General features: G+C 42.0%; 1 protein-coding gene across 2 annotated transcripts in view; it reads right to left on the minus strand.

The window, feature by feature from the left end:
• atp8b3 (ATPase phospholipid transporting 8B3) overlaps window positions 1–25,814 on the minus strand; it is a 39,788-nt gene extending 13,974 nt beyond the window's left edge. Inside the window, exons 1-10 of one of the 2 annotated variants that reach the window (XM_061825816.1) lie at window positions 12,276–12,514; window positions 10,266–10,334; window positions 8,688–8,779; window positions 8,024–8,137; window positions 6,056–6,154; window positions 4,727–4,788; window positions 3,699–3,771; window positions 3,088–3,158; window positions 2,524–2,615; window positions 2,200–2,358 (exon numbers count right to left, since the gene is read on the minus strand). In XM_061825816.1, coding sequence (XP_061681800.1) covers window positions 2,200–2,358; window positions 2,524–2,615; window positions 3,088–3,158; window positions 3,699–3,771; window positions 4,727–4,788; window positions 6,056–6,154; window positions 8,024–8,137; window positions 8,688–8,779; window positions 10,266–10,334; window positions 12,276–12,291 — 847 coding nt within the window. In that variant the 5' untranslated portion in view covers window positions 12,292–12,514. Of the gene's footprint in view, window positions 1–2,199; window positions 2,359–2,523; window positions 2,616–3,087; window positions 3,159–3,698; window positions 3,772–4,726; window positions 4,789–6,055; window positions 6,155–8,023; window positions 8,138–8,687; window positions 8,780–10,265; window positions 10,335–12,275; window positions 12,515–24,369 lie in introns of those variants that run through there. The other variant, XM_061825815.1, reaches the window with a different exon arrangement.
• Between the last annotated feature and the right edge of the window lie 41 nt (window positions 25,815–25,855).

A 25,855-nucleotide genomic window follows, 5' to 3' on the forward strand; every position in this document is an offset into this window, starting at 1 on the left:
ACGATACGAGAGCGAGAGTTCAGGCCCTCGCTCAACAAAGCGGACAGCCGCTGACGTGCCCTTGAGCAGGATGACCTTACTGTACAGAGGTGAAACGCACGGAGAAGTGCCCCCCCTCCCACTTGCAGCGGTACATGGACTAACTTGTTTCCATAGATACTTCACAAAAGATGGAGAATGGATGGTGAAATTCCGATTTGACAGTTGACAAAAGATGGACAAATGTTTTGGGACACACCTCTAAAGTCAGGGGCGGTAATCAACAGCTGAAGTTGAATGCTTTCGGAAAGCTCTACAAGACATCTTGAATTTTTAAAGAATACATTTTTAAAATGTTTTTTTTCCCCATTTTATACAATTTTTCATTGACACCGTGTGTAATAAGTGATTAAATTATAGTAAATAATTTTTCAATCGCATTTGTACATGGTTTTACTGTTGAAAACAATATTCTGAAATAAGTAATTTTAATAACGTATATTCCCATCTATCCATCCAGTCATTTTCTTTGCCTCTTATCCTCATGAGGGTCGCTGGCGTGCTGCAGCCTATCCCAGCTGTCAACGGGCAGGAGGCGGGGCACACCCTGAACTGGTTGCCAGCCAATCGCAGGGCACATAGAGACAAACAGCGGCACTCACAATCACACCTAGGGGCAATTTGGTGTGTCCAACTAATGTTGCATGTTTTTGGGATGTGGGAGGAAACAGGAGTGCTTGTAGAAAACCATCGCAGGCACGGGGAGAACATACAAACTCCACACAGGAGGGGCCGGGATCGAACCCGGGTCCTCAGAACTGTGAGGGTAACGCTTTACCAACTGACCCACCAAGCCGCCTTAATGTATCCACCCCTGGACACAATATTGAACAACGGATAAACTTTTAGGTGTGTAATGTGCATAAAACACGATGTATTCATGATGTAAGTACTTATAAGTAGTTACTTATTTGTAATATATAAGAACTTGTTGAAATATATTTTTTAATTTTACAATGATTTCGATCATGACAGCCCTGCATTCATTGCTAAGATTAGCCAAAAATTCCACCCTGTTAGCAAGATGACGTACAGTACTTTAGTGTTTGCATACACATTGTCTGTTTGCACTCAACATAATAGAGTGAATATGTAATTTTCAGGGTTGAACGGGGAACTGTCAAAAGGCACCTTGTGGTGATTTTGACTCAACTGTAATGGACAACGTGACCCGGCAGGCCCTCTCTCAGATCTGTTGTCATGACCACAGACTAGGGAGTCTTCTGAAATGAGTGCAAGTTGTCAGAGGAGCAAAGAAATGGGCCACACTTGCGTCCATGTGGTGAAAGTCAAGCTTGAATATGAGCCTTGGGGTCAAAATCGTCGGGTCGTATCGTTAAACGTTATGTGACAAATGGAGTAAAAGCCATCTGTGGAGGATTTTGAGGTATAGATCCGCTTTACTAGAACTGAAAGGGTCACGGCGGCGAGATCCGGAACACTTCCCTCCCGGTTCAGTAATAATCTGATCAATGATCACTTTTAAAGACTGGACGGGAGTCGTAGGTTTGACCCACATTTCAACGGCACCGTCCATAAATAGCCGCGCACTATAATGCATTCAATTGAATATAATTTGCCTTTGAATCAAGTGGAGGCCACAATAGAAGGTGAGCTAAGGACATTTCGGATGGCACCCTTGTTTGCGTTCTCACTCCGTGGACATTGTGATTTGAGGTACATAATACTACATGCATGAAAATGAACATATCTGCAGTCACTGATTTGATGGGCCCGTACGCACTTGCAAATCTGCACAGTCGAGCACGAAAAATCACGCGCATAAAATTTGTTATGAGTAGAAATCGATAGACCTTGAAAGACGTCGCGTTTTTTGTCTAGTCTTGACCAATGTTTCGTCTAAGCTGCGACACTGCGCACTTGTCGCAAACGAAAACCGATCCAGCGCAGTGAACCAAAGGCTCATATGTTTTTTTTTTCTTCTCAACACGGAAGCACACTGTCTCCTTCTACTTCCTAGTTTACCTGACACCGCTCCTCTCCGCTCTTAAAGGGGTACACTCGTAATTACAAACAGAACACACACCCGCAACTTTATATCTGCGGGCATGACTTGTGGACCACACCCGTCACTTTATATCTGCGGACATGACTGACCACACCCGTACATATTTCAAATCTGTGTGACTGCATCCGTACCGGTGTAAACGACCAAACCATAGGCGATCTGCGTGTTTCGGAGGACGGTCCCCCTGAGGAGGAGGTGCTCGTTGCCCAACAGGAAACGCTCCCCTCTCCAGTGCAGCTGCCCTCGGAACGCGTACATGCCATCGTTGGGTTCCTCGCAGAACACCACGCCTGGGAAATTAAGCACATTTCATCCACAGAATTGTTCATTTACGATAAACACATTTTTTTCATCCCAACTAGCCTCACAGACATCTCAGTGGACTTCAGGTGAGAGCCGGGCGACATCCTCGACCTTTAATACTGACATTTATGAAGAAATCAAAGTGTATTCACCGTCAAAGGCGGCGAGCGTACACTCTGCGGGTTCCGACGTCAATTGGTCGTGCGTCGCACTGAGAGCCTGTCGGTACTTCAGGTTCGTCTCGCTGCATGATTATAATGCACGCCAACATTATTTTTCGTGTTCTTTTGTGCACATCATCATCATCAATATCTAATGTAGGAAAACAAACAAAAAATGAATTTAAATGTACTTAAAAGTTAAATCCAAATTTTACATCATATAAAAGTTCAAAATCAAACAATCATTAAAGGATAAATGCAAATCTATGATATGAAATGGTTAAAAACTGTGTTTCTCTCTCATACAACTACAACAGGGACCTAATAGACAATTTATTCTTAACATGTTTTAGGGCGGGTGGACGCAACCAGAGTATCTGGAAACGAGGGCAAAGACTGGGGGATTGGGGGGTGGCATACAAACGCCACGCAGGGAGGCTGTAGCCGAGATTTGAACCCGGAACCTCGGAATTTTGACGCAGTCGTTGTATCCCATCTCCTACGTGCTGCCGTAATCATATATATATATATATTTTTTTTTTTTAAAACTCTCACCCATCAATGTCAGCTGTTTCCACATAGGACAGACTGTGAGTTTCAGAGCTGCAGAGGAGCATCACATCTGCCTAAGATTAAACATACGAATAAGTTAGTAGGGGGCAGGGGTAATCAGTAATCAGGGGTAATGGGTTTTTCAACTCTTGTTCATGTTTAGCATAAAAAAAAAAATCTTGTAATATCTCAAAATTATTGTTTATGATATGTGACAATTTGAAATGTTGGTATTGATTTTCACAATCATCAAAGTTTACACTAGATTTGCCTTCACGGGCCACATGAAACCATGTAGCGGGGTGGATTAGGCACTCGAGCCTCGAGTATGACACCTGTGAAATACAGGATTTGAGCCCAATTAATTGTAAACGCCCGTACGTGAACTTTTGAATTTAAAGTCGTCAATGAAACGAATGTGCATGTTTTTGAAATATGGGAGGAAGGTGGAGTAGCTGGAGAAAACCCACGCAAGCTTGGGGGTGAGGATTCAAATGCCCCGCAGGAAGCTTGCAGCCAAGATTTGAACCCCACACCACGCGAGTCAAGATGCTGCCATTTTTCGCCACACATTTAACTTCATAAATTTCAAAATGAAAACTCCAGCAGCTCACAGGGATGGTTTGGTCTTGGTGGATGCGCACGATATCTCCCACGCACAGATCCTTCCACTGCACTGGACTGAAACTGAAACAAATGTCACAAACGAATCTGACGTTTTCTCCTCTGAAATATTTTGCGAATATTGTGAGAGATGGTTCAAACGTCACGTCATTAAAAAAAAAATGCAATCGTGAGAGGCTGTCAACTGTCCAGTTGATACGTTCATTGTGATGTTCTTGTCTCAGCATTCATGAAGTGTTATGCGCGTTTTAGCTATCACGCTAATCTTCGATACAAAATAACAATAAGTTTCTCTTAGACTTGATGCATTTTTTAAAAATACAGTATAAGTGAATGCTTGTCATTCAGCATTCCATAGTTATTTAGATGTACAACATATTTTTCTTTAAAAAAAAAAAAAAAAGCATCATGGCAATTGGAAGAATGCTGCTCTCTCAGCATTCACCCACAAGAAGTGTAAATGTCCGTTTATGAGCGTGTAGACTTTTTTTCATACACAAAATACCAATCATCATAAGCACCTATTTATAAGAAAAAAATATTTTGAGGTAAATGAGCAAATTTAAGAATCCTTGTCTCCCAGCCTTCACACAGGTTTTGATTGACAGTTGTATTTGTGAATGCTTGAACGCCTTTGCGTCCTTTTTGGTCTTACAACAGCAGATTAACATTCATACAAAATATTTTCTCAGCATTCATAATATTTATTTTAATGCAGATAATATATGTGTAGATGCAGTCACATCGTTTTCTTTCGCTACGAGCATTTACGGCTTATTAATTCTTCACAGCGTTCTCCGAAACCACCCGACGCCTCTTTGAATGGAATCGCGTTAAAACGATGAAATAATCAAATGTCAAGCTGAGAGATCACTCGGTTTTGGTTTTCCCGTGGAATGCCGCGTGCTGGCCTCGAAAAGGCCGTCTCTCATTCATACTTCATTAGAGCGTCATTACGGGACCGGTTTCTGGTCCCCGGGCTCAAACGCTCCGACGCTGCCGGCGTCATGGCGCTCACCGCTGGGAGATGAGCACGTCACATGGTCGCGAGTTGACCTCGAAGTCGCTGCGTCTCCTCGCCTGGAAACACGACACAAAGAAGGGATGGAAAGGCAGTCGTGGCAAACGTACTCGATCTCTAAGGAGGAATACAGATAATACTTGTGCAAAAATAAATAAATAAAATTAGATTACTCTACTGAAGTAAATGTCTAAAAAAAGTAGACATACTCAACTGTACTCCAATACAAACGTAAAAAAACTTTTACATATTTGAATGCTTTTAACCATGTAAACAGCAGAATGGTGGCTCAGCTGGAAAGCATCACCCTCACAGTTTTGAGGTACCGGGTTTAATCCCAGACCCACCTGTATGGAGTTTGCATGTTCTCCCCGTGCCTGTGTGGGTTTCCTCCGGGCACTCCGGTTTACTCCCACATTTCAAAAACATGCAACATTAATTGGACTCTAAATTCCCCCTAAGTGTGATTGTGACTGCGGCTGTTTGTCTCGATGTGCCCAGCGATTGGCTGGCAACCAGTTCAGGGTGTACCCTGTCTCCTGCTGGGATAGCCTCCAGCATTCCCTGTGACCCTTGTGAGGATAAGCAGCTCAGAAAATGAATGGATGGATGGAACGTGGAAGTTGAAATGTTAAAGAAATGCATTTAGAAGTGTACATTTAGTTCATGTAAAGCACATTGAGTTACCTCGTGTATGAAATGCGCAGTACAAATAAAACACCATTGTCCCTTTTATTAATTTACATATTGCGTTCAAAGGTGGGGGGAATGTTCTCGCAATCAAAACAGGTGACCATAGCTTTGCTAATACTGTCAATATGACGGGGGGGGGGGGGAAGCAAAAAAAAAAAAAATAAAAAAAAATAAATGCTTCTGTCAAGCGGGTGCTTCAAGGGTTGAGTATAGTAACAAAATATTTGTACTTCATTACTTCCCACCACTGTGAGCGAAGGTGGCTGTGAACGCAGGGACACCATTACTCGGACCTGGGAGATTTACACCCTTTGCTAAATGTTTAGTCAATAGAGAGAGGTCAAGCGAGCGTTTCAACCGGAGAGCCGTTAACGACCGTCACTCGGCAATGCACTTAACCGGAGAGTCGTGCATGCAAAACATGACCCTGGTATTTAAGAGGGAAAAGCTTTAATGACATCGCGGGGGAATTAATGCTACAGGGACGGCTGGTTTAGTCAGTGAGCAGAGGACGGGGAAGTCGATGAGGACGACGAAGGAGAGCGCCCGTACGCTCGTCCGTGAGGCCTGGGTGGCGACTCTTAAAAAGAGTGTCAGCGGCGCGTTCGGCGGGTGGGCGCCTCGCGGTCTCACCATGTCGTTAATGAGGTCCTTCACGCCTCTCACGGAGAGAATGAGGATCAGCGGGATGATGGAGATGTACCACTGGATGGATGAGATGATGGGGACGCACTGGGAGAGACAAACGACAATACTGTGTACACTTTTTAATCATGAGGCGGGAAAAAACAAATGTTTTATGTTCATTTTGTAAAACAAATAGGAACAACATAATTAAAAAATGTGAGACTTGAACAGTTCATTCGGATTTATATATATATATATATATATATATATATATATATATATAGTAATATTACCGTAATTGACGGCCTTTGACCCGTGACTTTTTTTCCCCCACACACTTTCAACCCTGCGGTTTATGTAGTGATGCGGCTAATTTATGCATTTTTTTCTAACGCCCGCAAGTGGGAACTCGAGCGGAAAAAGTAAGAATGAGACCAGTGGAATATAGGTGCCGAGGAAGTGACTTTTACCAACCCTGTTAGCGCTCCGCTAGCGTTAGCACTACGCCAGGGTGTTGCTGCTGTGTTACTGTCGTTTCTCAGTGGTATATACCAGTAAGTTTTATTTTAACCAGCCCTGTTAGCGTAGCGCTAGCTTTAGCGTTAAACTCTTTCTGTGTACTGTCTTTGTAAATATCTCGTGTTTCAATATGGACACTTACGGCTTTTACACAGCTGCGGCGTATGTATGTACCAAATACTATTTCCTTTACAAATGTACTCAGTGAGGCTTGTAACCAGGTGCGCTCTGTAGGCTGGAATTATGGTAGTCATTTTTTGCTTTGGATAAAAATATGCACATGAGGATTGTTATAGTGTCTGTCTTCATGTATTGATGCACCCTTTATGGTCAAACATCTGTTGTTTAAAGGGATATACCAAAGTGACTATCGTTACTATTCATTAGCCTATCTATGTGAATGGCTTTGGTTTTGAGCATTAAGCTAGCCAAGGCAAAGGTGTGTGTGGTTTTAGATATAAAACATGTAATGGTCTTTGTTTCATGTTTATTTTGACAGTACAATTCAAGTGGGAATGGAAGCCATTTTTGGGGGGGAAAAAAAATGTTCAATATCTGTGAAACACCTGCTTGTTGTGAATCATATGATCATTTATTTGACCATGCAATGCTTGTAGGTCACAGGTGTCAAATATCATTACAAATTTGGCAATTTCAAATGAATATTAGAGCTGGCCTGCCGGTATTGCAAGTATTATACACTTGTTTGGTTCCATATTAAAAGGTTCATTTATTCCACCTTGGCCCTCAATTTAAAATTTCGGCCCATTGAGAATTTGAGTTTCACACCCCTCTCGTAGGTCAAAGAAAAAAAAAAAAAAAAAAAAACAGAAGAACGCCATCTGGTGCTTCAGAAAAATTGGGTCACTTTTATCTCACTATAAAATACATGAATGAATATGACGTATCCCCCCAAATTTTCAAGCCATGACGTCGCTACACTGTTTATGGAGTAAAGCAATAGTTAGAGCTGAACCTTATCTAATACATTCAGTGTGAGAATTTGGAATTCCTTCATACTATACTGAAAAAAAAAATCTGAATACAAATACATGTAATTAGCTCTCTATGACGCACCCAAAATGTGTCTGTGACCCCAAATGGGTCTGTGACCCACTTTTGGGTCCCGAGCCACCGGTTCAGAGTCACTGGTGTAGTCTAACATCAGCAGCTGGAGTCGAAATGGTCGGTTACACTGCGTGTGAGCGTCTGGGCGTGAGGTGTGGCTTACAGCAGTTTCTTGATTGCCTTCTCAGTTTGTATTTGTGCATGTGACTACAACTCCCGATCAAAAACGACTGAAAGTGCATCGGCGACTGTGGCTCCCCTTGCACACACGGGAGCGCATTACAGCATTGCGCAAGCTGGCTCAGCGGACTTTTTCTAGCCTCAAAACTGCGCACGGTCAAGTCTGTGGAATAAAATCCCTGCAAAAGACGAGGGTGACGAACCGACCTGCAACGCCATCATGAAGAGGAAGTAGAGATTGGCGGCTCGCTGGAACTGCTCAAACAGCGTCAGCGGCAGGAAGGTGAGGACGGAGTACTTATAGCTGCGTACCTGGTTATCCTGGCAACAAGGAGACTACATTAGGACTTACATTATAAATGTAGCTTCATGTGAAACAAAAAGAGGAAACTGTTATTGGGATTCTCACTGTACAGTATATCAAAAGGTGTCAAACTCAAGGCCCGGGGGCCAGATCCGGTCCACCACATGATTTTATGTGGCCCACAAAGGCAAATAATCAGTCAACGTCCATGATTCTTGTGCCAATCTGTACCAAAATTACATATTGTCATAAATGATAACATTGAGATACTATATACATTTTGTTTTACCAAACATGAACCCATTACCCTTCATTTCTGATTCCAACTCTAGTTCCTTAATTTCATGTGTAATATGATGAGGCGATGAATGATTTTGATGGGTTTGCAGTCATAACGGGCCTCAGAGAAACCTTAACTACAACATGGACCATGACAAAAAATAGTTTGACACCCCTGCTCTATACGTTACAGTTCTTATGTATTACTATTGTTTTACATAATATATAGATCAAAAATCATCATTATCATCATTCTAGCACACGTTGAAGGAGGGGGCTGCCACTCACTGAATACCGGCCCCAACGGAAGCCCAGGAAGGATTTCTTCTGCTGTCGCTGGTGGTAGCGGCGTTGGTTGGCCCTCACCTGCCACGTGAGACCTGCGAGCACACGTGAGCCGATCGACACATATCATCACCTGCGTGTTCACGTGCCAGCAAAAATCCGAGCCGTGTAAACAAAGAATGTACTAAAAGTAAGATTCGAAAAACTGTGGTTCGGGGCACCCAGGAGTCTGGGGCCTGTTACTTGATGGTCCGCAAAATAATTTGGATTGATACGTTGTCATTTCTTTTTTTGTTAACAAAAAAGTGCACATCTACATATGGGTACTGGTACGGCAATAAAACATATACACTAAACCAATTTCCCTTCCGTACCTTAGCTTTGGGTTAAGTAAAAGCTCAGATATGATTGTGAGATATTGAAAAAATAACCAGTATCAGAGTTATACAGGTGAGGCAAGGCATGGCAAACCGTTTGTGGCTTGGAAGCACATACCCCGGGTCAAAGTTTACAAACCTCAAATAAATCACTGCATGGTGAAGCACCTTGGAAATGCTTTTTAGTGGACAGCAACGGAATTATCCAACGTCACTTTCGAGTTTACTAAGCATATTATACTTTTTGATATGTCCCCCCCCCCCTTTTTTTTTTTAGAGTCATAAAAAAATTAATGTACATGATTATATTGTACTGGGACAGAAATATACACTGCATATATATATATAAATGAGAGAGCGAGAGAGAGATACACATACATACAGTAATCCCTCGCTACTTCAGGGATCACCTATCGTGTATTCAGCGCATCGCAGATTTTCACGCCCCACCCACTCGCAGAAAAAAAAAAAAAAAAAGACGAATTACTACATACTAATGCGCGACGACCAATGAAGGGGGGGATGCCATTTACCCCTACTTTGTGTTTTTTCACTTTTCGTGGGTGGGTCTGGTACCAATTAACTGTGAAAAATGAGGGATTACTTTGTATTTTTTTGTAGGGGGGGGCATGTTAGTATAAGAAGTGCACATCATCTTGAGACAATGAATTGCATTCAATTGAATTTGGTTAAGTGACTTTCCATTAACAAGGCCAACAAACAATGAAATTGGCGGCACGGTGGCTCAGCTGTAAAGCATTGGCCTCACAGTTCCGAGGTCCCGGGTTCAATCTTGTCCCCCACTGAGTGGAGTTTGCATGTTGCCCCTAGGTGTGATTGTGAGTGTGGCTGTTAGTCTCGATGTGCCCCGCGACTGGCTGGGAACCAGTTTAGGGTCTACCCCGCTTCCTGCCCGATGAAAGCTGGGATAGGCTCCAGCACTCCCCGCGACCCTTGTGAGGATAAGCGGCTAAGAAAATGAATGGGTGGATGGAACATGGAAGTTGAAATAAAAAAAAAAACATTTTGAAGTGTATATTTTAGTTTAATTGGTGTCACAATTACAGTACGTTGAAAAACAATTCTACCCGGTACGGTGTTCCAGCATCCAGAAAGTTTAAGATTTACAAAAAAAAGATCACAATTTAATAGCAAGATGTGGGTTTTAGCAAGACTTGGCAGGATAAAGACAAACAAGGCATACCTGATTGTGCACAATCTTTATCCATGGCAGTTTGGGGATGAGCTTGCTCATGGAAGTGTACAGCGTGTACTGCAAGAAGAAGAAAGTTGTCCTCTGACTGAGTTATCTTGTAACTCATTACATCGTGTTGCCATGCCAACACAACAGAAGGCGCTACTCTGCAGGAAATCTATTTGTCAGTGTTTTGAAGAGAAATGTTCTCGCTCATTTGTAGTTATTTTGCAGCTCTGCATCTGGAGAAAAGCTCTACAGCATATGAAAATTATTCGTTGTAGTGATGGTGCCCATCAACCACTTCCTTCCTCCGGCCATTTTTTTTTTGTCAACTACATGACACTTAACTCAATCTTTATTTGTAAGCGCTTTTCATACAAAAAAAAAAATGCAACACAAAAAATATGAAGTACAACTGTTAAAAAATTGAAACATGCATTGATTGATTTTGGAGGGGAGTACTACTGAAAAAGATGAGCGTTAAATAAAAAACAACACACAATACTTCATAACTTCATGTTTGTTTTGTAAACTGTGTTGGTCCCCTTATTTTCATTATATCAATATATTTCAGTTTTTGTACATTTAAAGTTATTTTAATTTATGCAGTGTACGTGATTTTATGTCGCTGCTGCATTCTATTTCGGTTCATGCAATAAATAAGATGAACGATCGTACAAAGCTTGAATAACTTTTTTGCAGAATTTTTCACAAACTGCTGCTCATTGTGAAATTTGGTGCTACCACGTAGCGCTCAAACATTTTTGCCTACAGTTCAGGACAAAAAAAAAAGACTGGATAGCACATTGGCCACCAAGATATGCGGCATCTTGATAATCCCAAAACAACCATGCCGACCTGCGCGTTAATTGCCAGTTTCATGGCTGTGAGAAAACATTGCACCGGTAGGGTTAGGGTGTTAAAGTTTGTTTGTAAAGTTTCTTTTTTTTTAGTTATCTGATGATCTTAATTCACTTGAAACAAGTTTTGTTTACGGTTGTTGCTGTTCACTCTCTGCTTCACCTTTATAGCTAGACGGTTTTTAGCGAAAAAGCGATGTAAATATTTTCCCAAACTTCAGTGGATAAGCAACAAAAGACATTTTCTGTGAAAGTTTTGATTAATTTAATCATACAGAATTCTGCAATTTGAATTTGATTTTCCAAATGTGAGCAAACAAGTTTAACATTTGTGTCTGAATAGGACGTTGCAGAGACAACAAATGAACAATGCGTTTCGTGTGTATTTTCCCATTGAGAGTCCTTATTTCCAAAAATATATCTAACTGACTTACAATTTGTTTATGACAAAAAATGCTTAGTTTTTTTTGCTATGTTATGATGATTGTGTTTCCCAGGGTATTTTGTGACAAGTTAGCATGTCACGGAAATCGGGCCCCAGCTGATATGCAAGGTTTCTTGGTAGTCACGGTGTTATATGTATTTCCTTTGTACTTAGCCTTTTTTTTTGGGGGGGGGGCTTACCAAGTCGAATAAAAAAAATCCTTCATGTTACCGAAACTGAAAAAAATGTCAAGATCAAACGACCCGTTTTAATTCAACATGCCAAACTTTGAGAAAACCCCCGCCAAAATTCCACCCGGAAAACATGTCCTCCACACGTTTTGGGAGTACCAAGACGGCAGCCAATTGGCTTCAACCAATCGACACACCGCTAGATATGTATGCGCGATCCAGTTTTTTACGACACCTTGTTTGAGTGATATTCGCACTTTGTAGTATGTCTTGAGGATAATATATTTGTTTCACTTGTCTAGGTCCTCGCTTGATGCTACAAATATCACAAAGTTTGTTTGGCCTTGTCTACGGCAGCTGAGCCAAATAAATGGAGATTGCCACCGAGAAGAAATTCTGTGTCACGACGCGGTCTTTTAAACCGACACAACGCAGAAAGTCCACCGGTCACACACGTACTAGTCTACACTATTCTCACATTGCGTTTGTGACAACCTTTAAACAAAAACCGAAGCAGACACGTGATACGCGTTTACTGTACCTGCAGTGATTGTCATAACTCCTCACGACGGCCTCGACATTTTGCAGCCCATCGCCGGCATGCTTTTTTTTTTGTTTGTTTGTTTTATGGCTCACACGTCCCCTTCTTTCTCTCCCGGCTCATACGGTTCTGATCTAACATGTCCACGCCCACGCCGCTGCCAGGTGTGTCAACTCGGCGTACACCTGAGGGGGGTGGAGGATGGGAACTAGCCTGTCAGTGTGGTCAAACAACTGAGGAAAGGCACAAAACGGTGGCGTCACTAGGCCTATTTTAGAGGGGCTGAAGACCCCCCCCCCAAAAAAAAAAAATAAAATAAAAAATTCTCAAGCCTCCATCAATACTATTTCGTGTTATGTTTTAAGGCCGTTTTAAAATCTTAGCCCGCCCCCCACCCCAACACATTTGGGTTCCCACAAAATGATTGATGACAACCCATGATTAAATGTAATTCAAAACTATTTTTCCTAAACAATACTGAAAAGGGGAGTGTTCGTGAGACTGCCGTTCGGGACCACAACACATTCATGAGAAGGATTAGCATACAGGGTGTACATTATGCGCAAACAAAGCTTTGCATTCAGTGGCTGAGTCAGAAATTTGAGTGCAAACGTTCCTGGGGGGGGGGGGGGACTAAAATAAAAGCAGTAAAATGCATATAGAAAAAATAAAATGAAAAAATACAGCAAAAAATAAAAAATAAAAAACCTGGTGGTGACAAATGGGAAGCTAGTAGTAGGCTCTACATTTTTTTTTTTTTTTGCCCAAAGCAAAAATATTATTTGGGGATTAAAAAAAACAACAACAACAAAGCAAACACACAAAAAAGTTCCCCAAAAAACACAATACCAAAACAAAAACTGGAAATTTGAAGATACTTTTTTTGTGGGGGGGGGGGGGGGGTGATTTTAGTAGATGGAGCTATCCATCTCTGGACATTGATATTTCGCAATTGAAAAAAAAAAAAACCTTCAGCATTTGAAGCTACAGTACCGCTGAGGGCGTGGCACGGTGGAACAGTTGGTAAAGCGTTGGCCTCACAGTTCTGAGGACCCAGGTTCAATCGCAGCCCCGCCTGTGTGGAGTTAGAATGTTCTCCCCGTGCCTGCGTGGGTTTCCTCCGGGCACTCCGGTTTCCTCCCACATCCCAAAAACATGCAACATTAATTGGGGACTCTAAAATGCCCCAAGGTGAATGCAACATGTGCGACCAGTTCAGGGTGTACCCCGCCTCTTGCCCGTCGAGAGCTGGGATAAGCTCCAGCACTCCCGTGACCCTTTGTGAGGATAAGTGGCAAAGAAAATGGATGGATACCTCTGAGGGACTTCTTCTTTGAGTATCTGGCGCCCTCTGCTGATGAATTCAAGGTTTCATTGAAGGCCATCCAAAAAGTAAAGTAGCGACGTCACAATAGTGTATTATCTGTTAAGTGTTATTTGTGGTTTTGGTTGTGCATTTCTGCCCACGTAAGTTTCTGACATCCGAATGTGTGCGTGTCCTCACATCAATGTACACAATAGAAACTATCACCCACATCCGTGGGCGCACAGGATGCTGGTGGTTAGGATGATGTGAGAGGTCATGTGATACCTGGAACGCAAAAAGGTCCAATTTGGTTTAAGTGTGTACCAGCAGACAGTCCCTGAAAAATAAATAGAAATAAAAGTGGAATTTTTTTTTCCAGAATGTAAAATGGCTTAGCTACGAAACACAAAATGAGCAATATGGGATGTTGTTGAATGAAATTGAGCTTTTATCATCTCTGTGAACTGTGGGGATTGGTATAAAAGAATTTCCAGGGCATTGGCCGTACCGGATAGTGGCATGGCGAACAAGTGGTTCGAACGTTGGCCTCACAGTTCTGAGGACCGGGCTTCAAATCCCGGGACCTAAACGACCGACAAGTGTACTGCTGCGCATTTGTTGAAAGTGAATCTCGGGTTGTGGTCAATGAGAAACTTAACCTGACCCTGTCGGAGGAAACGGCGAAAAAAACAAAACAAATTAAAAAAAAAAAAAACATCAGCTAGGAGACAAGCTGTGTCTTTTTTATTCCAAAAAGAACATTTTTGCAAAGATGTTGTCATTCCTGTCTAAAGATCAGACGAAAAGTCCCTTCGTTATATTAAAGGTCCACTGTCATGAAATGCATGAATTTTACTATGTTATTAATGGGAAAGAAACAGCAGCCGGTATGAACCCAGCCGATGTACAGGGCAGTAGCACGCTCAAGTGGTCTCGTATGTTTATACAAGTTTTACCTGCTGGAAGGTAGCTCGTTGTTCCTTTGTGTTAGCCAAAATGTCAGCTCGTTGTAATGCTCAAACACTCGGGAGGACGGATTCGCTCTTCATACTTTTCCAAAAGACCCGGTTCGTCGGGAAAAATAGATTGCACAGGTGCAAAGGATGAGAGCTATATGGGTTCCAAATGACAGGTAGGTGTGTATACAGCTGCAAAAAAAAAAAATAATAAAACAAAAAAAACCCAAAAACAATAGTTTTGGGGCGACAGACGTAATACGCAAGTCAGGGGTGCTAAATGTGTCGATGTTGACATGGCTTTGGCCGGGGTGGCTCGTCGCGGTGCCGTGCTGCAGTGGATCGGATGGGGAAGGGGTTTGTCCGCGGCGTCGTCGCTCGCGGGCGGCGTTGTTTGTTTTATCACCACGTGGATGTGGATCGGATGGGGAGGCGATTTGGCCGAGCAGTCATCGCTGCCGCGAATGTGGATGGGACAGGGAGGTGATTTGGCCACGCTCCGCATATCGTCTAAATATGGCTCGAAACGATAGAGTAATATTGCCCCTAATATTGCTTCTTCTAGGCATGAAGCCATACTGCTGCTCGCAGATACTTCTTTCCCGAGTCTAGCCTCCACTACTCTTTCCCATAACTTCATTGTGTGGCTCATCAACTTTATTCCTCTATAGTTTCCACAGCTCTGCAAATCATTTTTGTTCTTAAAAATGGGAACGAGCACACTTTTCCTCCATTCTTCAAGCATCTTCTCACCCGCTAGTATTCTGTCAAACAAGTTGGTGAAAAACTCCACAGCCACCTCTCCAAATTGCTTCTATACCTCCACCGGGGTTCCATCGGAGCCGACTGCCTTTCCAATTTTCATCCTCATTAGTGTCATTCAAACCCCCCCCCCCCCTTACTTATCATTTCCACTTCCTGGTCTATCACACTTGCCTCTTCTATTCTTCCTTCTCTCATTTTCTCCCTTCATCAACTCCTCAAAGTATTCTTTCCATCCATCCAGCACACGTTTCCATCTCTCCCCTTAATCACCCTAACCTGCTGCACCTCCTTCCCATTGTTATCCTTCTGTCCGGCCCACCTGTATAGACCTCTTTCTCCTTCTTTCGTGTCCAATGTGGCATACGTCATCATTTAGCTTCTGCTGGGCCTTCGCCACCTCTACCGCCGCCCTATGTCGCATCTCAAATGTATTCCTTTCGCCTCTCTTCAGTCCTCTCAGTGTCCCACTTCTTAAAGGGAGATTCCAGTGGTTTGGATGAACAATGTATCCAATAGGTCACGTTATATGTATTGTACCTTGACAATGTGATGTTAATCCTCTCCCATTTAATGGTATTTTGAGAAAAAATTTCATCTGCAACTACGAATTTTCATGGGCGCCGCCATTTTGGTGTGTCACATTACCAACGTGGCACCAATGCCTCGCTTACGTTGGGGAACAATTGTCGCCAGCGCTGATTTCTCGGATTTATCCTCATCTGATGAAGAAATAGCAGTATCGGTTGATCGGGAAGACGGAGGAATACGTCCATACAGATGTCGACCTGTGGCTGTAAATAATGTTGAATATTTGGATGGTTCTGCGGACGGAATGACGAGGAGTCCGACTTCCCGGCCAGTGCGCGGGACATTAAAGTGCAACTGTCATGAAATGGATGATTTTTGGTATATTACTAATGAAAACCCCACAGCCAACAGGGTCCCTTGTGTTTTTTTTTCCCCACCACAAAACATGATTTGACGTATACAGCTTTTTGTAACTCCCGCCAGGAAAATCCTGTCAGGGATTTGTTTTCGAGAAGCAGGAAGTGACGTAATGGACCCTCGTGGACTTGTTTGTTTCCATTAGTTTTACCTCCGGGAAGGTAGCTCGTTGTTCCTTTGTGTTAGCCAAAATGCCGGCTCATTGGATTGCTGGACATTGCTTGAACACTTGGGAGAATGGAATTACCCTTCATAAGTTTGAAAGAGATCCTGTTCGTTGTGAAAAATGGATTGCACGGGTGCTTCGTGGGTTCCAAATAACAGGTAGGTGTGTAAACAGCTACTTAAAAAAAAATAAATAATAGTTTGGCGCAGACCACGTAATCGGTCTCTCTCATAACGTAGCAAAAGATCTGCGTCTGAAATGTGTTGATGTGCGCAAACAGCTACTAAAAAAAAAATAAGAGTTTGGGGCGGAGCACGGAATCAGTCTCTCTCATAATGTAACAAAAGATCTGCATATGAAATGTGTCGATGTGCGCGTCGCCCAGCCAACAATGTCTCAATAGTGTTCATCGCGTACAGCGGCGACTTTGAACATACCCCTAAAAGCAACACAGCTCGGCTCCACCTCCTCCTTTTATGCCACCACAGGCGCCAAAATTCGGCTGAGGCGCCGCGTTCGGCGGTCACAGCTTCTGCGAAGGCTGCGCGTCGGGCTTTGAACCCAGCCGAGAATGCGTCACTCAGTCGCGTGCGCGCAGAAAGCGCCCCGGCTCGACTGTGTTGCACAGTACTGTGGTGTCTGTGAACAACCCTCCAAAGCGGCACGGCTCGGCTCTTTCATAAGCCACACTGGATCGGACGGGGGTGCGGTTTGAATATGGCTCGAAACAAAAGTGTAATATTGCCCGAGGGCTGAAAACAATCGTGTAATATTGCCCCGGTAACTTCACTCAGTTGTGTAGTGTTGTCCTTTTCAAAAAGAGCTTCCGTATCAGAGGGACGTGTTCGTTTCCCATAGTTAGGGTGCGCCGCGTGTTTTCATTGGCGAATGTCCGGGTGATGTCACGGACAGAGGAGGCAGCCAATATGGCGACCACTTGGATATCGTAGAATGACACTTCTGCAACTTTGCGCATGGATGACGCGTTCTCCGCTCACATTTATTTTTTCGTATAGACATTGACTTGAATAGTGTTATATGTATTTTTCATTACAATATGTTAGAATGTTTATAGGGACGACACTTGGGCTTTAAGTGTCGAAAAGGCTCGGTTACATTCCGACACAATCATTTCTCGGATTTATCCTCATTTATCGTCGTAGTTGCTAATAAAAGTCTTCTCAAAACACTATTATTACATATGACATGACCTATTGGATACATTATTCATCCAAACCACCGGAATTTCCCTTTAGCTAATCGCTTTCTGAGTAGGAGTTCCTGTACTTTGAAGTTCCACAAGTGCGTTTCCTTCTATCCTCAACTACCAGAACATCAAAGTATTCGCATCCAGATCCTTGCGACATCTTTGCACACCCACATCTGTACAGAAGTACTTTACATTTTTCATCTTATTCCTATTTGATCCTTTTTTTTTTTTTTTTTCGTATTCTATTTATAGTTCCCGAGATTTATTAGGCTAATCTGGGACACAGTTCTCTATGTTATACAATTTCATGTGTAAAATTGTGTGGGGATGTCCAAGTTCAACTTAACCTGCATTATAAACTAATTTAATAATGCAGGCTCCACAAAAATCAATATTTGCTATGTATATTTCAGACGGAAGATTTAAAGCACAGGTGTCAAACTCAATGCCCGGGGGCCAGATCCGGCTCGCCACATGATTTTATGTGGCTCGCGAAGCCAAATCTAGAGTGTCAATTTCCATGATTCTTGTAAAAAAAAAAAAAAAAAATCTGTGCCAAAATTTCAAATTTTCATATATCATAAATAATAAAGTTGAGATATTACAAGCATTTTTGTGTAACCAAATGTGAATAGTTGGGAAAAACACATTACCCTTGATTTCTGATTCCAACACTAGTTCATAAATTGATGATGTAAATATGATGAGATGATTTTTTTCCCCACAGTCATAATGGCCCGGAACAACAATGTGGCCCACGAGAAAAATGAGTTTGACACCCCTGGTTTAAAGTGGAAAAAACATACCAAAAGATGATATTTTGACAGCGGTTTTGGAAAAGTGAGACTTTGTCCTATTAAGGCTGAGAATATTTAAATGACCTTTAAGGGTTAAAATCGATGTTAGATATTTAAAAAATATACTTCATCTACTACATTCTTTTATCTTTGCAACATGTCAAAAGAATGTTAAATAAAAACTAAATGACTATCTATCTAAATATTGAACCTTAGTTTGCATAACTCGAAGTACACACTGGCAACACTTTGACTTAATGTGTCATAAATGAGTGACAGACAAAAGTTGCAATGTGACAGAGTGCGCGATCGGAGTGAGTCAGAAAAACCACAACAAATGTTCTGGTTTTACAAGCCGAAACGATCGCACGTTGACTAACGGAATTTAAACGTCGCTATTCCGATAAATTCTGAGCAAACCTCCCAACATATATGCACAAATATGCGCAAACAGAACGTCTAAAAGTGTGTGTGTGTCTGAATTTGCACAAATGGGTGTGTAGCAAACACATCAAATGTCACATTAAACCTTATCGGGGTGGGGGTCTGTATATTATGTCCAAAAAAACAAAAATTCCACTGTGGTCCTTGGCCGCACGACAAATCTTTTCTCGGACCTCCACTGCGACAGGAAATGGTACCTGTGCCACGGCCTCTAAACTTAGACGCGGGGGGCCGTATTTTCGGCGGCTGCCTTTTTATTTCCAACGTGCGGTTTTCACACAAGCGAGGTGGCTCTAATGTGCGTGGAAGCTTTGTAGGAAGACGGTAATAAACGGCACAACGTCCATATGTTCACCCGCGCGGCTGATGAAAGCGGCGATCAGTCTGAGAGGAAAATTTCTCATCGGTTTACTTTCACGGAGAACTACGGAAATCTGAGAATATTTACGACCGAGATGCTGAAATTCAGATAATTTGACAATTCTGAGGTATCTCAACCATTCATCGATTATCAATACACAGTAGTTGAAATAATTTGATCATCTGCATGAAAATATAGCTTGAAATGTCATATCAGCAAATCTGATGATATTTCAGTTTAGTATGCAATTCAGGTAATCTAATTGCACAAGTGTGCACACCCTCTTATAAACGGGAACGTGGGTGGGTGTATACAGAATGAGCTAATCACATTAAATGGGAGTCAGCAGACACACCTGCCACCATTTCAAGTGCTTGATCAACTCCAAATAAAACCCAGGTATATGAATTGTTGTGTTTGTGCCAAAACCCAAAAGGTTCTGTCTTGGTTTTATCAAGATAGATTTGTAGCTGGGCTCAGATGTTTTTCTTTGTTTCAAACTTCGTGTCTTTCCTCCTCTATCAACATCTCAGACATTTGAGCAAAATGGCAAATTGTTGTCACGCACTGGCCAGAAATTCCTGCAGCTCCTTAAACGTTGTCGGTCTCACTGAATATATAATATACATCCATCCATTGTCTTAGCCACTTATCCTCACGAGGGTCACGGGAGTGCTGGAGCCTATCCCAGCTGTCAACGGGCTGGAGACGGGCCACACCCTGAACTGGTTGCTAGCCATTCACAGGGCACTGAATATACCCATCCATCCATCCATTTTCTTAGCCGCTTATCCTCACGAGGGTCACGGGTAGTCCTGGAGCCTATCCCAACTGTCAACAGGCAGGAGGGAGGGCACACCCAGAACTGGTTGCTAGCCGATCGCAGGGCACGGAATATATTCATCCATTTTCTTAGCCAGTTATCCTCACGAGGGTTGTGGAAGTGCTGGAGCTTATCCCAGCTGTCAACAGGGAGGAGGCGGGATACACCCTGAAGTGGTTGAAAGACAAATCACAGGGCACTGAATATATCCATCCATCCATCCATCCATTTTCTTTGCCGCTTATCCTCACGGGGATTGCTGGAGCCATTCATCACAAAGGTCACGGGGAGTCCTGGAGCCTATCCCAGCTGTCAATGGGCAGGAGGCAGGGCACACCCTGAACCGGTTGCAAGACCAATCGCAGGGCACATGGAGAAAAACAACAGTCGCACTCACAATCACACCGAGGGGCAATTTAGAGAGTCCAATTAATGTTGAACGTTTTTGGAATGGGAGGGGGGGGGGACCTCAGTGCCCGGCGAAAACCCACACAGGCACGGGGAGGACATGCAAACTCCACGCAGGTGGGGCCGGGATCAAACCCGGGACCTCAGAAATGTGAGGCCAACACTTTACCATCTGATCCACCGTGCCGCCGCACTGAATATATAAAAATATATATATTTTTTTTTAATCACAGTGAACTGGCATTTGAACTGACTTTTTATATCAACTGTATGGTTTAATGATACCTGTACTGTGAAAGTTTTTTTGATGGTCACAGCTTGAAAAAGTGATAATTTCATTCGGAGGCAAAATTTGTTTGAGTTGATATACAAACGAAAGCTGCTAAACACGTGAAACGGGGCACAGCGGCTTGCAGGGATCATCAAAGTACGACGCTTCATCCCCGCTACTTTACATGAAGTGATACTTTGACTCAGGGAGGGGCTGGCAGTTATCAAAACATAATCAGTCAGGCCGAAAGTGCATCAGAGCGACGCCCCCCCCCACACGACCACAGACGGCAGGCAGGAGAAATTGGACACTGCTGCACCAGGTAAGGCCTCGCTCGGCTCTCGCAAATCCTAACCCATCAAAATGTTTGCTGCGTGGCACTGAGGCGCGGGCTGGTTTTCAATATTTTATCATGACCATGTAAGGCACAATAACAGCCAAGTAAAGAAATACAAAAATAACAACAAAAAGGATATGTTTAAATGGATTTATGAATTAATAGGCTGTTCGATTGTAAAGTAAGTATGTATGTTTTGAACATATACGTTGCTGTTAAACAGTTCATTATTGTATTTGTGTAAATGTTTATATACAGTATAGTAGCCCGCCGTCCAAATAAAAACATGCGCCTCAAAATTTTCAACTTGTATCTGAAAATCAAAATGAACAAAGAGAAAAAACTATCCATTTTTGGCAAAAAGAAAAGTAGAAATATGGAAATTTGTTTTTCCAAGATGTTTTTTTCCTAGTAGGTTTCTTTCGGCTTGTCCCTTTCAGGGTCGCCACAGCGTGTCATCTCAGATGAACGCACGTATTTGTCTGGCACAAGTTTTATGCCGGATGCCCTTCCTGACGCAACCCTTCTCGGGGAGTGGAGACCCCGGTGGGACACAAACCCAAAACCCAATATATTTCTTTCCGAGTATCAAAAATATTCTGATTCAAATGCGGTATTTTAAAAGGCGAAAGGAAATAAACCACTTTGCAATTGTCATGAGCCAAAGTTCTACAAATAATTAATTTATCATTATTTAATGTAGTGGTCCTCTTAAAAGCCAATTGCATCAATAAAAATGATACCAAAATACAATATTTTGTAGGATTGATATTCTTGTTGTTGTTGCTGCTGCTCAAAGTGGGTTTAGGAATTAGCGTGGGGATGGTGGTTTATGCATTTTTTTGGTCTGAATTCCTGTTTTATAACACGTCCGTAATCATGTAATAACATTTCAGCCGTATCTAAACACTCAATGGACACTTCATTTGGTACACACGCAATATCTAATAAGCTACATATCGAAGGAGGTACAAAACTATTAATGTGATTATTTATGACAAAACAAAATGATACTTCTGTAGACTGTCATTTTTAAAAATACTTTTCTTTTTTCTTTCCTCAAGAAAATGCAACTTGACTTTTAAATTTCTCATATTTACATCAATTTTTAAAAATGAAGCAGGCCCCAAAAGAATATTCACTAATACAGAAGGTTAAAATACTCAGAATTGCTATTATTATTATTATCATCGTGTAGTACTAGACGGGATGGGTCATTACTATCATTCATATTCCACACAATATTTTAGTACAGACAAGTATTTCTCTGTATTTGCATCTGAAAATGATCGCTCAATGAACTGATAGAGAAAAAAAAATAAAATAGGATAAAAATAGTTTCCCATAAAATTGTTAATTCAAACAAATTATATTTTTGGTTCAATTCGGACAGTTCATGTGAGTGACTGATCGAAAGCAACACCAGTCATGCCAACCCCCCACATCCGTGTACAACTAAGATTTAATCATAATTTTCATATTTTTTTCATAAACTTCCCTGATCTTGAAGTAAATCCTTAAAAGTGTTTGGCTCTTGCCGCCTACTTCACTGTGACAAAGAATGAAAAGGAAGTTCTGATTTTTAAGAACAAACAAAAACGTTTTTCTTTTCTTCTCTGCTCAACTATTCCTGCTTCATTTTAAAAAAAAAAAATATATATATATACAAAAAAATTTATTTGGCTATTTGTCCCCTCCTTCGCGAATCACGTCTGTGCACGCAGAGAAAATGGAATAGTCCATTGCATGGGGGAGGGGGGACACTTTTCGACGTTTTATGTGCGTGAACGAGAACTGAACAATAAACGCTTGAAATTGAAGGAAACTTTATTGATCAGATTTTATGGGACATTTGAGGCCCCTCGGAAATCTCGAGACTCTGCACAATTGTGTTTCTCTTGTAAACTGTCAGACCCTGCAAGTGTCGCAAATAAAAAAGTGAATTCATTAAACCCCGCTATCCCCCCCCCCTTTTTTTGGGTTGCAAAAGTAGATTATCACAGCCAGGACAGGCTAAAGTGTCCTTAAATGACACACAAATGTAATTTTTTTTTTTTTTTTTTGCTTCGAACTAGTCCCAAAATGTATTTTACACTTTTCCCCGGCAAAAAAAAAAAGACCGTATCTCAAAGTGTGAATAAAACTGTTTATATTAACTCCACTATAAATGTTGACCCCATAGCCTGTTTTTTAAAACAGCTAAACTCATAAAAACTGGACCAAGACAAATAATAATAAAGAAAATATCACAGTGTTGGAGGTGTGATATAGAGATTTAAAAAAAAAAAAAAAGGTTAGATGGAATTAAAAGTCCGTCATCTTGGATGCTTTATGAAGTCTTTCTTCCACTTTTGTGTTTATGTATAAAACAGCAATATATGAAACAGCAACACAATTTCCAGTGACAATGCTTTCAATATTTCAATCACGATTTCAACAAATAGACGATGACAAAAATGCAAACGTCATTTCAAAGTTGTACCAGCGCAGTACAAGGGTTCGCCAGCAGAGGGCAGCAGAGCAACGTTTAATTGGAAGTTGTGCTTTCGGAAGTTTTCTGAATTGAAGTTTTAAGCCTGGTGAGCCAAAGGAAAGCGGCCAGATTGAGAGAAAGTCTTGAGGAAAAGTCCCTTTTATATTAAATCTAGTCTGTAAAATAATTATCTCCATTCATGTTTGATTCTCTGTGATGAAATACTGGAATTCTGATCAGTTTTGGCGTTTGCATCCTAATGTTGCAAGATTTAGTGGATTTTAAAAAAATGGAATCCAGGGGGGGGGGGTGCTAATGACAATCCAAGGTTCAATCTTGCAGAGGATATAAAAGGTCTACACACCCTTGTTCAAAAGTGAGCACCTAGTGATATTAAAAAAAAATAGGGCCAAGAGCAATAATTTCTAAACTTTTTCCACCAAAAGGAAAAGATTGTCAACTATAACTTAGTACATCACAATTGTTTAAAAAAAAAAAAAAAACATTTCAAAGGAACTGATATGTGTTGACATAAGTGTGCACACCCTCTTTGTACTGGGATGTGCTCATGTTCAGAACAAAAATCATATTCTAACTCTTGTTAAATGGGAGTCAGCACACACTTGCCACCATTTAAAGGGCATTTGATTAACGCTAAACAAAGCTCAGATGTTCTAGCAGGCTTGTTTTTTGATTCCTAGCAAACTCTCCCAAACATGTGAGAATTTGGTCGGATGAAACCAATAAGGTCACACACCTTTTGGTTGGCCTTATTTCAAACAGCTGTTAGGGACAAATACAAAAGTGCTCACGACTAAAAGGAAAACCTTACCTGATGCATAACAGGAGCAGGCTGTGTTGGCAAAAAAAAAAAAAAGAAAAATCTTCAGACTTCTGCGAGAAAGCAAAAAATACTGCCAGCAAACAACCACAAGAACACCTGAAATGTATTTGGGGTTAATTGAGAGCACTTGAAACGGTGACAGGTGTGTGCTAAATTCCATGCGCACGCCCGGACAACAAAAAGATGTCAGTTGTTTATTTTTACTTCCACTCTCAAAAATGTTTCCCCCCTAAAATGTTGTAATGGCCAAAAAGGTATCGAAATGTTTTTTTTTTTTTTTTTTTTTTTAAGATACCACCATTCTCAACAGGGGTGTGTAGACTTTTTATATGCGCTCTTCAGCGTGGTTGTCAATTTCTACTCCTTTTCGCGAAAAGGCTCTTGCATATGATTTAGTTTCTCTTGAAAAAGCGCCAACAATTTTCTTTTGTGACTGTGTTCCTATCCAAACAGGATTACCCCCCACTCAGCTCTCGCTCATCTTTTCATCACAACATTTCGTCCCGGTGCGCGAGGTCACGCGCTCTCTGTTTTGTGTCGAGTGCGATCAGTTTGATGAAGATGAGAGGAGAGGAGTGCGGCGCGGGCGGGCGGGGGGTGGGGTGGGGGGTCTAGGGCAAAAGCAATGCTTTGGAAGAAAAGTCACAGTGTTTATATGACATGTGATTGGGCAACAGTTGAGGAAAACAACCGATAAGAATGCACAAAAATTGTTGAGTACATTTTATACAATATAGTACCAATTAAACTACATGATATATTCTCTTAGTCAGCACATCAAACACTTGAGCCTTACAGAGGAATCATAATGGAAAAATGACTCTATATTGCTTATATATTAATTGTAGTGTGTCTGGAAAACCTTCCTACCAATCATGTGTCAAGTGATATTATGCCTCCTTTAAATCCAAATTAAAACTAAAACCAAAGGCCATCCATCCATCCATCCATTTTCTTCTCCGTTTATCCTCACGAGTGTCGCAGGAAGTGCCGGAGCCTATCCCAGCTGTCAACAGGCAGGAGGCAGCGTACACCCTGAACTGGTCGCCAGCCAATCGCAGGGCACATCGAGACAAACAGCCGCACTCACAATCACACCTCGGGGCAATTTCGAGTGTCCGATTAATGTTGCATGTTTTTGGGAAGTGGGAGGAAACCGGAATGCCCGGTGGAAACCCACGCAGGCACGGGGAGAACATGCAAACTCCACTCAGGTGGGTCCGGGATTGAACCCGGGACCTCAGAACTGTGAGGCCAACGCTTTACCATCTGATCCACTGTGCCGCCAACTAAAGACCAATCTTCTGAATTACTTTGATGGCATAACATTTTGAAAATTACACCACTGGATATTGATAAATAGGGCGGCATGGTGGAACAGCTGGAAAGCGTTGACCTCACAGTTCTGAGGACCTGGGTTCGATCCCGGCACTGCCTGTGTGGAGTTTGCATGTTCTCCCCGTGCCTGCGTGGG

The sequence above is a fragment of the Syngnathoides biaculeatus genome, chromosome 7, assembly GCF_019802595.1.
Source record: "Syngnathoides biaculeatus isolate LvHL_M chromosome 7, ASM1980259v1, whole genome shotgun sequence".
Lineage (NCBI taxonomy): Eukaryota > Metazoa > Chordata > Actinopteri > Syngnathiformes > Syngnathidae > Syngnathoides > Syngnathoides biaculeatus.